Source organism: Oculina patagonica, chromosome 6 (assembly GCF_052425735.1).
Source record: "Oculina patagonica isolate OP01 chromosome 6, crgOcupat, whole genome shotgun sequence".
NCBI classification, from domain to species: domain Eukaryota; kingdom Metazoa; phylum Cnidaria; class Anthozoa; order Scleractinia; family Oculinidae; genus Oculina; species Oculina patagonica.
In genome coordinates, this window is record NC_135763.1 from 30196418 (window position 1) to 30210238 (window position 13821).

Consider the following 13821-nt stretch of genomic DNA (forward strand, 5'->3'; position numbering starts at 1 on the left):
TTGAGATCAACGTGTTTTCAATGGCGGCTTTGTAATCTTTTACCGTTCGATTGTGCCTTGAAGTCTACAGCCCTCTGAAATTCTTCTTCGTTGTTTTGTTTGAACGAAGGTAAGAAAAACTTTAATTCATATGTAAAATACAAGGTAAATGGGCATGAGCTACAATTCTTATCGCCAATGTTTGAAATATTATTCGCTGACCGTATGTTCTCGAATAGACGCCGGGTTTCCTAAGATGAGTTTCACTTAATTCACCTTATGTCCTATCTAAAGCATTTATTTGAGGTATATAAAGCTTTAGTTTTAATGGGACCTTGCAAGTATGCTAAAAAAAAGTTAGCAAAAACACTGACATTGGGCTATTGCATTTAATATCCGCACACCCTCCCCCCTGTTGAGGTCGACAGGTCTTTTCAGGTCTTTCATTCTTACCCCCAAAGAAATCTGTTAAAAACGTCTAAAATGCCTTATACCCCAATGAAACTCTTTGAAAATGTGCTAAACCCTCACGAATTCCATTAGAAACGCATTCTTACTCCTAAGAATTCCATAACTTTTCACCTATTCCCCCTGAAGAATTCCCTTATATTTTTGTCTTACCCCTAAGGAAATCCACGGATTTTTGCCCTTACCCCCAAAGAATTCCATTGTTCCTCAACAGGTCGGGAACAAAAATTTTATAAAATAGCCCATTACACCCGGCGTATCTAATCAAACCAAGTAGAACCCAATCGAACACCAATCGTATGATTGGGTTCGGTAGTCGAACATCTACTTTGCTGTGAGTTTGAATTTGATTATCGAACCAGACGAACCAGAAACAAAATCGAACGCAATTCAATTTCGATTTTGTTCGGGTTCTTTGGAATCCATCACTTGATAAGCTTAAGTAAATCTCGCAGGAGTAATAATCAACCTATAAATAGAAATACGTCAAAATATCAAACTGAATGTCAATGTTCAGTTATACATATTTTAGAGAACAAAATGACAGTTAAAAACTGTAAGCTTATGTATTATTGTTTACATTTTTATTGTTGTGGAACCAAAATAGCTTCTGCTCTGAATGTCACCGTAATAAGTCAAACAGAGTTGAAGTTGCTCCATTTCATTTGCTGTAACACAGGCCGTGGTGTTCAACATGTGAATAACCATGATAAAAAACCTGAAAACGCTGTGCCAATAAGTTTTTCCAGTTGTCAAGAGTATTGAATCACTAACAGAGGATTACTGGTAGGGGTATTTTGCAGAATGCAGAATGTAGAATGATAGTCAGTGGTTTGCTAATGCGGTTGGCATCACACTGGTGTACTTGTGGTTAGCTTTTATTTGTTGGTTAGGACATTTTACTATCGTGGTTCCTGACTCGTCCCCAGTCGTCTTCCGCGTGCTATATGAAGACGACTGGGGACGAGTCAGTCGTGGTTCTGTCATTCTGCCATTCCATTATTATGCGTTCTGCATTCTGTATTCTACAAAATTCTTCTGCCAAAGAATTAGTGGTATGGTGCACCGTACAAAATGTCTGCAAAATATACATTAGTGAGATAATATTGAGGCATTTTTTACATAACTTTGTTTCTATCAGTGTTAATATTTAAACGTAAAAAATCAAACAAACAGGAGTTTTGTAATCAAATGTTCGATTGAGCATGATTGTTAACCGTTTGGTAAGCGACCGTTCAATTGTGTTCAATTGACCAAATTTTATTGTGAGTTCAAGACGGGGTGGACTCCATATAGTGGACCCAGGGAGGGGAGGGGGAGTAACTTCCCATACAGTCTCTTATATAAAATCTAAGCGATGTTCCCACAACTTGCAAAGCAATCATCAGGGCAGTAGTCAGCGGATGTCTCTGAGGCGCATGAGCAGCTCGTCTCATCCTGAACTTGCCAAAACAACAACATTAACATGGGGCCAGTGGGAGAGGTCGGTTACTTTTTGTAGTAGTAAAAGAAGTTTTGTAAGTTGTGTCGTTAAAGCAGTAAAAATGTCTCCGGAAAGATTCTTGTTGTCAACATATGGTGTTTATTATAAAATAAAACCATCACGGAAATGATAATGAAAACATGGCTATCAAATTTTCCTGTGCTGGTCGGAGCTATTATTATTTCTCTATTGTTTCGGGGGTGTTCGTTAACTTGGTTGTTCTTTGTTTTACAAGTTGTGAGAACATCGCTATTCGGTCCCAGACGTCGCTTCTATCCCCCCCCCCTGTAGTGGTTCTGCCTGAAGGTTATCCTTTCTAAAACTGGATAGGGATATTTTACAAGATTGAAGTATGGGAAAAGTGCAAGGGAAATGTCATTCAGTTATTTATGAAAGTCTTCTGGACGGGCTGCAGGGGTGTGGGAGTGGGAGGACCGTTGTCCCCCCCCCCCCCCCCTCTTGCACTATATTACAGGAACAAAAATAGAAATAATGAATAAGAAAGAAAACAAACAGATTACTGAAAACATATCTTATTGATAATTTTTATAATAGTTTACAAAGAACAAAGTAATGACCATTGCTATAACCAAGCCACCCCCCCCCCCTCAACTGAAATTTTTGCTTCACTGTTCCTGCACATATATCTACATATATATCAAGCAGAAATACCCACTATCAAGGGATTTGATCTGACTGTTTAAAGGGGTCCAATACTACAATACTCATCATTTCAGAGGAACTACAATGCGGAATATATATATTGTACTCCTCCAAATGAGACTCAATGAGTCTGAGCTATTTGAACATTGAATTTCAACACACCAGTCATTTTATATACATGGCAACGTCTTAAAAGGATTTTAATGATAACCTGTTATGCCTATGTGTTGTTTCAGATTATTTCCATACCCAACCCAGGGAATTGAATCACTCAACCCTCTGGAAATTCCTGTTTTCCCCCCACACTTTTGTTTAAAAGTTTGGGCTGTGAGATCCCCCATCCCCTTAGAATTTCCAATGATCTTCCAGGAGGTGGGTACAATATAGCTGCCAACTTGGATTTTATTAATATCAAGAGACCATCTGTTTTGCAGGAACCATGCAACTGTGATTCATATGTGCACACATTGCTGTGGAAAGTTCAAATAAAAAGACATGCAAATACCTTATCTAGTAGGAAAGGGTATAAGCTCTCTAATTTCTGTGAAATATAAAAGATACAGGCACACAGTTAAGTTTATGCACAATAACATGATTGACAGTCTCAGCTGATCTCTGTTGCCTCACTGGGGAAAAACCAACCGGTGATGCCACTATTCGGGATTGACATGCTGCAGGTGAGACAAGTCACTTGTCTCACTAAAGAGCAACTTGGAGCAAGTCTAAGTCTGTGATGGTTAACTCAGTGCCTAAATTCACTAACAGAGTGTTGCCTATAATCCTCCTCACAAGAACTTCAAGGCCTCAGTCAGTGTTTGGGGAATTGGGGGTGTTTTCACTTTGTCTTACGCATCGCATTATATTCAACTTGCAAACAATACATTAACATGCGTGTTCAAGAAAATAAGATTATCTCTACCCATTCTACTGGAGGTAACTGGAAATTCTAATGGGATCAAGGGATCTTAAAAGCCAAAATGATTTAATGAAAGTAGATCACTCAACTTGAAAATTTGAAAGGGGTGGAGACCTAAACCAATATACCTTCTGCATATAAGGAATGGACATTTTCTGGAACAACACACTGATATTACATTTCTTTTGTGTTTTAGGATCTGAGAATAATATATTACCAGCTAGTGGGTATAAAAAGCTTGTTTACCTTGATGGAGGAAGATTACACAAAGAGCAGAGAGAGTTTAACACTCACAGGAGACAAGCATCTGAAGCATTTTCATTGCAGTCAGTGTGAAAAGAGTTTTAGTCAAAAAGGAATTCTAACACAGCATAAAAGAAAACACACAGTAGAAAAGCCTTTTAAATGTAGCCCATGTGGGAAGTGCTTTAAGTCTGCACAAAGTCTAAAGCGGCATAAAAGAACACACACAGGAGAGAAGCCTTTTAAATGTAGCCAGTGTGGCAAGTGTTTTAATGGAGCAGCAGATTTGAAACGGCATAAAAGAACACACACAGGAGAGAAGCCTTTTAAATGTAAGCAGTGTAGCAAGTGTTTTAATCGTGCCGGAAATTTAAAGCAGCATATACGAACACACACAGAAGAGAAGCCCTTTGAATGCAAACAGTGTGGCAAGTGTTTTGCACATGGGGGAAATTTAGACAAACATAAAATGATACACACAGGAGAGAAGCCTTTTGAATGTAGCCAGTGTGGCATGTGTTTTAACAGAGCAGAAGGTTTGAAGCGGCATAAAAGAACACACACAGAAGAGAAGCCTTTTCAATGTAGCCAGTGTGGCAAGTGTTTTAAGCTTGCACAAGGTTTAAAGCAGCATAAACGAATACACACAGGAGAGAAGCCTTTTAAGTGTAACCAGTGTGACAAGTGTTTTACGTTTGCAGCAAGTTTAAAGCAGCATAAAACATCACACACAGGAGAGAAACCTTTTGAATGTAATCAGGGTGGAAGGTGTTTCAATGACGCAGGAAGTCTAAGAGAACATAAAGCAGCATGCAGCACAGGAGTGACTTGTAGGATTGAGCAGCATGAGAATGCCTTTAGCATCGCTGAACTTTTAAGTGACCTGAAAGAAATCAAACAGGAAATATTATAAAATTATTGTGTTTCATCTGACCAGTATTTTCAATTGGTGGATCACATTCTTGTCTGTTGACAAGCAGTTAAAAGGAGGATGCGGGTCAGGAGAAACCGATGTACTTTATGAAAAGTTAGTAATTGTAGGAAAAAGAAACGACTTAAACAAAGAAGCTTGGTGTCAAATATCTTTTGGGCTCACATTTTCACTCACAACAATAGACCATTTAAGCTTTGCATGTAAATTGCCTATTACAAATCACATGATGGCCCCCAGAGAATTTCCTTTTATCTTTCTGAATGGTCGGTCTAACCACGGGAATTTGATCGCGAGGTCAGTCCCCAGGGTAGGGGTTTTGATTGTATGTGATGTCCCCAAGGTAGGTATTTTGGTCGTATATGATCCCCTGCAACAAGGTTTGAAGGACATCTGACTACCTTCCCTGGCTCCTGGGTGGAGATTTTGTTTTGTCCTGGGGGTGAGGAATTTGCCTTTTTTTAGAAAATGTTAAAAACCCCACCCCATGCCCGACCCCCCCCCCCCCTCCTCAGACTTAACATTGATAGGTGCATAAAATGGGACAAATGAACTAACGAAGCCCAAAAGGTCAATTCTCAGACCTCTATCTGGGATTTAAGCATACTGACTTGCTTTACTGGAACGTCGTCGGCTTAGCATGCATTGCATGCCTTTCATTTGTTAATGCATTGGAGCAGATATTTAAGACGGTTTTAACAGACCTCTTTAGCTACGTATGTAAATTGCCCATTTCAGATCATGTGATGTTCTCTAGAGAATTGTTCTTTTGTCCATCTGGAAATTGGGTCTGTCCATTTCATGAGTTCGAGTTCGAGTTAGAATTTCGAGTTGAGTTCGATTTCGAGTTAGAATTTCGAGTTCGAGTTAAAATATCGAGTTCGAGTTGCTTGCGGTTAGCTCCACTCTGGTTTGCTTGTGGTTAGTTCCACTCCTATTTGCTTGCGGTTAGTTCCACTCCTATTTGCTTGCGGTTAGTTCCACTCCTATTTGCTTGCGGTAAGTTCCACTCCTATTTGCTTGCGGTAAGTTCCACTCCTATTTGCTTGCGGTTAGTTCCACTCCTATTTGCTTGCGGTTAGCTTTCATTTGGTGATAAGGGCGACACTATACATGACCAACTGGGAAAATGTTACCCCATAACTCGAACTCGAAATTTCTAACTCGAACTCGAAATTTCTAACTCGAACTCATAAATTCGATACACTCCTGGAAATTATTCATTCATTTTCACGAGAATTTGTTTGAATTTGAAAAAGATAATTCTCAAGGGTAACATCACATGGTTTGAAATGGGACAAAAAACAAACAAAGCCTAAGAGGTCTATTGTAAAGATAATGGAGTTACCCTATTAAAATAAAGATTTCACTTTTTACTTGATGATTGGATGTTTGTTTAACGTCAGTGATTGTTTATTTTAGATCAGCCCTGGGAAAGAGGTTGGGTTACGCCATTCTTATAAACTTTTGTCGCTCCAATGTGCTGTCAGTAGTTTTCTTCGTGCCTATCCCCCCCCCCCCCCAGCTAACCATACCTGGGTTTCCGAGGAATTGAACTGTTCAAGAAACTTGAATATTGGAAGGGCGTTATCTTTTACTTTATTATAGGAAATAAACGCTTGTGTTAATTAAGGTATTTGAAATGAACGCGACTTAAAAGTTAACGCGAATTTAAAAAAAATCCCTAATACAGGAATTAAATTAACGCGAAAGAGGAGGTAGCATTTCAAAATGAAGGAAATTAACGCGATGAACACAAAGAAAAAACTTATTGAAAGAAATTGGGGCCAAAATAATGGAAATTAATGCTGCACGGAAATTAATAGCGTTAACAAAAATTAACGCGAATTTTTTTAAATTCGCGTTAATTTCCTGTAGCGTTAATTACCAATAAAAAGGTTTTTTTTTTCAAATCATAAGTCCATGTTTGCGTAGAATTGTTAAGAGGTTTTATTACAAGTTAACAATAACAAACCTGGTCATCCTCAGACACCCAGGGACAGTGAAAGGCGAAACTAGAAAACTTGGAGCGATAGAAAGGTGCCCCTGGGAAATGGCCAGTTCAAACAGCACTCTAAATGCTGCCTCCTGATTGGGCAGAAAAGTCCTTTGTATTTCCTTTGTATATTGTTCTGCCCAATAGGTAGTCAGCTAGCCTGCGCTGCAGACGAACTGTTTTGATGAATTCTTGGCTTGCACGTGACGTCAGAGATGTTTCCATATTTGGGTATCCGCCATATTGGTGTTCCACCGCGGGTGAAATTTACATATGTTTATATGCCATCGCTGTTGAATTACTCGAAATTTCAATGGATTCTCCGGAAAACGAACGTGTTCCTACAATAGATGAGCTTTGTAGTACGATTCCAGTATTATCTGAGTATTGCAGAAAACTCGACGACCACGTTAAACGAAGATATTTAGAAAAAATCGGCGAGGTTGGAGTCGATCCGGTCACTATTCCCGATGAGCAGTTTAGGTAGTAACGAAAACGAAGACCCCGAAAACGAAGACCTAAGACCTAAGACCCATACGAAAACTAAGACCCGTACGAAAACTAAGACCTAAGACCCACACGAAAACTAAGACCCGTACGAAAACTAAGACCTAAGACCCATACGAAAACTAAGACCCATACGAAAACTAAGACCCGTACGAAAACGAAGACCCGTACGAAAACGAAGACCCGTGCGAAAACTAAGACCCATACGAAAACGAAGACCCGTACGAAAACGAAGACCCGTACGAAAACTAAGACCCATACGAAAACGAAGACCCGTACGAGCAGTTTATGGTAAATAAAGGTGACGGGCCTACACGACTCCTACGTTCGTGACATTTGTACCTTTGCCGCTCTATATTAAGTTCGGTCTTTCGACCTTATTTGCTTCTGACTTCTTTCTGAGGGTACTGTTTTTATTTGGAGGCATTATGTATTGAATATAGCCGTAAGATTGTGGCCAAGGAAGTGTCTAGAGGTCATTGCGCTGCGTGGTTTCCGTTTGTAGAGTTGAATGACTACCACATGTTGTGCTAGTTCAGTTTGTTTAGGCTAAATTCGATTTGCAAGATATGTTTTAGGCTCTCAAAATGGGTGGTGGACAAAACACTGACCCCCAGTCCATGGACTACCCCCATGGACTACCCAAATGGACTACCTAAAATGGACTACCCCTAAAAAATGGACTACCCTTAAAGTACTATTCCGAGTGTGTACCACTTACTGAGCTGTTGTTATACACACATAATTTGCACTTACGTCTTACCTTGTTTATTTTCAAGCCGTACGTATCCCTCTAGCCGCCATTTTGAATATATTATACTAAATGAACATCCGCTGATCACGAAAGTGTAGACTCAAATCAAGCAATCAATCTTTGGACTCATAGAGACAGACAAAACAGGCACTGCACTGCACTACAGAAGATCCAAACTTTTTTAATAGTAACAGATAGTTGCTTGAGACGAATCTTAAACATTTGGTGGCCAGAGAAAATTTTTGAATGAATAACTTTGGCAGTGCAGGGAGGAGAACAGAACCGGTAGGCAGACAGATCCTGAGGAAAAAATAGTGCTGAGTCTGGGCCCCAGGGGGGTACTCCGGGATCCAAGTGACGGGGATGTGCGAAGGATTTTTTTTGGGGTCGAAATTTTCGATTCCGGGATTTTTTTGGGTAGGAGAATTTGGCAGGTATTTTTTTGGGTGACTTGATTTAAATAGGGGATTTTTTGGGGGTATTAAAATCAAACTAAAGTGCCTTGGCGCGGCCTTGGCAATTTAGGGGTAATTTGACTAGGGATTTTTTTGGGCGTTTTTTTTTTTGGTCCAGGGATTTTTTTGGGTAATGTCGGGAGACTTAGGGATTTTTTTGGGTCCTGAGTTTTTCCTCCATTCGATCATCCCCGTCACTTTGATCCCGGAGTACCCCCCCTGGGGTCTGGGCATGAGTCTTCGCTTTTTGAGGTCAGCAGATGTATAGTGTAATTCATTCAAAATGGCGGCTAGAGTTGTCGAAAGTAACCGAAGTAAGTGCAAATTATGTGCGTATAACAACAGCTCAGTAAGTAGTACACACTCGGAATAGTACTTTAAGGGGTAGTCCATTTTTAAGGGGTAGTCCATTTTAGGTAGTCCATTTGGGTAGTCCATGGGGGTAGTCCATGGACTGGGGGTCAGTGTTTTGTCCACCACCCTCAAAATGTTCGCCCTGGAAGGACAAGATCTGAAATGTTCCGTGAAAATGTAAACTACTTGCATTTTATTGACGCCGGGCCCGGCATTTAATCAATACTGTTGCAAGATGTATTGTCTTATCACGGATAATCTTGGTCCGGCTTCGCCAGAGACTGTTTTAGCTTTACTATAAAAAAGCTGAAAGTTCGTTTCAGAGAGACCTTCTGTATTGTAAAGTCTATGCTTCTTGCATTATTTTGATCGAGTGCTCTGTCTTTTTAGCTCGATGTTTAGAATTTTTTACCTCCCTTGTTCGTTGCGTTACGTTGGCACCACATGATTCAAATATAATATAGATTTGAAATCTTTCACGCGCAAGTCTTTTCACTATTTTGCGTTTTGTTTATGCCAGTATATGGTTCAGTTCAGGCAAGACCATGGTTTTGATCCTCTGTGTGGATCTCATCAGTTGCCGGTATTCGGTTTTCTTTAGTAAATAAAGGTGACGGGCCTACACGACTCCTACGTTCGTGACATTTGTACATTTGCCGTTCTATGTTAAATTCGGTCTTTCGTCCCACGAAGAAGCTGCGGCTCCAGAATGAAAATGCTGATCACAAACCCTATCGTTACTTAAGATTTTTTCTGTGAGGTCATCGCAGCTTCATATTGCTGAGATCCATCCTCGTCTTCGCTCAATGCTGAGCTCTTCAACTTCTGGGCCCTGATTCGTCACAACTGCCGGTACTCGATACAATCGTATTCCCTTATCTCGACCACTTTTTCTAGAACTACCCACGATCAGGCATATAGGCATTTTGAGGACGCGAAACTGGAAAAAACTCGACTGAACACTTGTGTTTGTGACTGGCATCCGTCCGCCATATTGGTATTTGGAACACCATCATGGCGGACGGAAGTCCCACGTAATCCGGAAGTCACGTGCTTTAAAAGTAAAAACAATGTATATTTTGTGAATAAAGTTGACTTACCCTGATTCGTTGTGTCATTCTTTGTTGTCTTCCAGCTTCTCAGGTCGATACAACGCGTTTTCGGCGAGTTATCGTTATTTAGGTGTCCACTGCTAAAATAAAGACTTTATTTTAAAGCAAAACCGTTGTTTCCCATACAAACCCTTATAAATCGAATCTTTGTAACACAACACCGCTCGTAAGCAAGAGTCACGTCCAAAGGTAATCTGGTAGAGAGCTTGGGCCACCTGTGTTTAGCCTACTTTACACTCCGGTTAGCCTACTATACACTCCGGTTAGCCTACTATACACCCTGGTTAGCCTACTATACACTCCTGTTAGCCTACAACACACTCTGGAGTCTTTGGTTAGCCTACTTTTTACTTAGGTTAGCCTACTATGCACTCCGGTTAGCCTGTTTAAGGTTAGCCCTCAATAATTGTAATGGGTTTTGCTTGTTTTGGTGACTTCGTTTCATTTCGCTCCTTTATCGGCCGTTTTGGTTGTTTCGGCGGTTTCGTTTCAGTCGCTTCGGTGGTTTCGCTCATTTCAGTCGCTTCGTTTTGATGGTTTTGTTTTGTTGTTTCGGGTTTTAGTACATGCCCTTTTGAAGACAGATATTTTTTTGACTCAATTGAATCTGCTGTGGATAAAGAGCACTTTGCTTTACCATAAAGTCCATTTATTATATATTTTAGCCAAAACCAGTCATTGTTTTTGTACATTTGTTTGTAACTTTCTCGCAGCAAATGAAATAAGTCTAGATGGGAAAATCTTGACCACAGTCAATATCGACTTTAGCCAATCAAATTCGTGAATTCCGCAGTTCCCAGTCCTTGCGAGACCTGGCCATATAATAATTTAAGAATAAATCAAAATCACCAATCAAGCCCAATCAAACTAAATCAAACAATAAGGTATAATCGATTTTGTTTCTTCATTGAAATAAATCAAAAAAAAAATGCAAATCAGTCAAAATCAAATAATTGAGAAAGTTCAGTCACCAAACGAAATCCGACCGGGCTTAAGATTTCATATTCACAAAATTTTATGAATCAAGCAAAATCGAACATTCGGTTTTCCAACACATGATGATAAAGAAGTTATGAAGTTATGTTTTCTTCATTTCAACATTCAAACTGGGGATTCAGAGTATCTTTCTCAACATTCGTTCATCTTGAGAAAGAGTTTCCTGATAAGTTAATAAGGGCTACACATACAAGTATAATTATACCCAGAAATTACCTTGATTTTGTCATTTTGTACCCAACAATTATTACATGAGCATGCTTTTGATGTGAGATGGTAGATAACCAACAAGAATGTACTGCCGAGTTGGCTATACCTATCTTGACTACCGCCGGGTATCCCATATCCAACAAGGGCAAGTGGAGCTCCCCAGCTGTTCTCCATGATGCATACAGTGGTCCATGGTTTACATGTATGTGCTCATTAGTCATGGCATGTTTGCCAGAAATTGCAATATAACATTGCTTGTTTTAAATGTTTTTCAGAAATCAAACTCCCCAAAAAAGTTTTGTGTTCAATTTCATTCAACGACCGAAAAGAAATCAGATTTTGTCTTTTGCTGAAGTTCATTACAGTCAAAACAGCTCAAGCGTTCCTGTCAAGGGTGGATTAATGATTCCATTATTGCAAATTTGATTTCATTTTTCGTTTCAATAATCTATTCTTGAATTGAATATTTCAATGTTTAAGCGGCGACAAAATTCAGTTTGATTTCATTTGATGTGACATGCCAGGATTGGTGACATTGGTGACTACAGAGTCCATTGAACAAGCCACCAAATATAACCATCACAAAAGTGGCCTTGTATTCTGTATTTTGCTCAATGATCTCAGTCATATCTGTTTCAAAAATAATTCCTATTGTTTCTACTTAACCTAACAAAAGCACTTGAAACCCTCGTACAATGATGAAAACAGATTTAAATGACAATCTAATGCAATCTCACTTTTTTTGATTTCTTGTTGGGCTGAGAGATGCACTAGATCGTCTTTTACTGACATTATACTTCCAAACATTCATTTAGATGTCGCTAAAAAGTCTTTTTATTATCATGGTGCATCCATTTTTAATAGTCTTCCGACGAACATTAAGACTATGCAGCCCAAGGAACGTTTCCAAGCTATCTCTCCTTTTTATTCTTAGGTTATTTTTAGAACTTTTTTAATTCGTAATTTAACTTATTTTTATGAGAACACTAAACTTTTTTTTAAACTGTTTTTAGCATTTTAGCGGTATCTTTTTAAAGTAGTAAGTTTTTATAGATAGATATATATTTTATACATACTCTCTTTTAATTTTAATTTATTTTATTTTACACAAGGCCCCTATTGATACCAGTCCTGCGACTGAAGGGGTCACCCTGTTTTTGTTTTTTTTTTTAAAAAATAAAACACTTTTGAAACATTGAGCATGTGCACTGCGTACTGCTACAACTCCTTTAAAAAGAAGAATTTCAACATGGGTGGGAGAAAAAAATCAAATCTTTAGTCTTTTTTTTTTCATTTTCTCATAAAAAGCAGGATTCACTGACCATTTAAGAAAGCAAATTGCAAGCCAAGTTTATGCAACAGTTCCCCCCCCCCCCCCCCTATATGTGTTTGATCCGAGATGTGGCTTGACCTTGCAACATGAATTATGTGTGTAGTAAGGATGAATATGAACAATTAACTTGCAGAACACTTAAAATATTTTTGGAATATCCATTGGCGTCACCCTGTTTTTGGTGTAATATAATAAGATAGGATGTAAACTGCTAAAGAATATAATCATGTTAAAGTCGTGTAGTAGCGACTTGATACCATGACTGACAAATTTTTTCCATAAGTAATTTTTGGACTTGGTTCAGGGTATCTTTCTGTTGGTGTTGGCTTTGACTTTGATGAGGTGGTGTTCATTTTACATCTTTGGGTCTTTCTTTTAGATCATCTGCTAAAAGTATGGACATGCAGAAGCCGTGAAAAAGTGTTTTTATTATTCACGTTGCCAGGTTTATATAGAAACTAGTTTTTCTATGGTATTTAAAATGAAAGGGTTAACTATATTTTAGCACTATTGTAATATTGTAGATCATCAAATCAAATTGGTTAATTTTTGATAAGTTCACGGTTTCACGGTTGGATGATCTACAATATTTAAATTTAATTTGAATGTTTGAAACGAATAATGCAATCCGTTCGCCGTTAATCAAAACTATTTCGGAATTCTTGGCGGCACATTCTGAGTATTTTGACTGTAATATATCATCAGAATTAGGATTAACTGTGTTCCATTATACTTTGAGTCCGTTCTTGTTTTGTTTTTGCATGCTACTTAATTCGATGTGTTTGTATTGATTTGTAAAATCCGTTTGGAAAATAAAATGATATTTAGTTGTCCTGAACGTTCTCTGCCCTTGCGTCATAAGTCTAGATGGATATGTCTTTTCCGTCTCTTCCGTCGATGGAGTTGATTGTGGGTTACATTGCCATGTCGGATGTTATGCGGATGAACCTGCTTTGGGGAAAACGTATCGATATTATGCCCCAAGAAGGAAGTTAAATTGTTGACAAAGAAGACTACTAAATAGGAGTAGTGAGAAGGGGGTAGGGTAGGATAGGAGAACATTTACCTCATTCCCCGCTCTCAATTTATACCTTGCTCAGTTTTGCGCCAAGATCACTGCAAGATTTCACGCGCCTCTGACCAGCTAAGGCCTGAGAACCTCAACCTCAACACACCCTATACCGTAGCACATTCCTATTTAGCCCGTATATGGGAGTAACCCCCCCCCCCCCCCATTCCTCCCTCTCTTTCTGCAGATACGTGACGAACAGGCTGACGAAACAAGAAAACACAAAAACCTTCCTCATCGAAATAACTAATTTGCATATTTTATACAGTAACATATGAAATTTCACCTCTCCAAAAACTCGCGTTTGCATTTTTCAAGTAACCATGCCCGTAAGAAAAAGCCTTCTTTTGGT

General features: G+C 39.0%; 1 protein-coding gene and 1 long non-coding RNA gene across 2 annotated transcripts; both read left to right on the forward strand.

Annotated features, from left to right (window-relative positions):
- The first annotated feature begins 1850 nt into the window (after positions 1 to 1850).
- LOC144658012 (uncharacterized) lies at positions 1851 to 5014 on the forward strand. Its single transcript, XM_078518340.1, has 4 exons — positions 1851 to 1930; positions 2830 to 2965; positions 3196 to 3270; positions 3706 to 5014. Exons 1-4 carry the CDS (start codon positions 1851 to 1853, stop codon positions 4663 to 4665), a joined length of 1251 nt encoding a protein of 416 aa, XP_078374466.1. The 3' UTR covers positions 4666 to 5014.
- A 233-nt stretch (positions 5015 to 5247) lies between these two features.
- On the forward strand, positions 5248 to 6062 carry LOC144658419 (uncharacterized). Its single transcript, XR_013571711.1, has 2 exons — positions 5248 to 5634; positions 5766 to 6062. It is a non-coding gene; the product is annotated as an uncharacterized LOC144658419 (long non-coding RNA).
- Positions 6063 to 13821: the final 7759 nt, after the last annotated feature.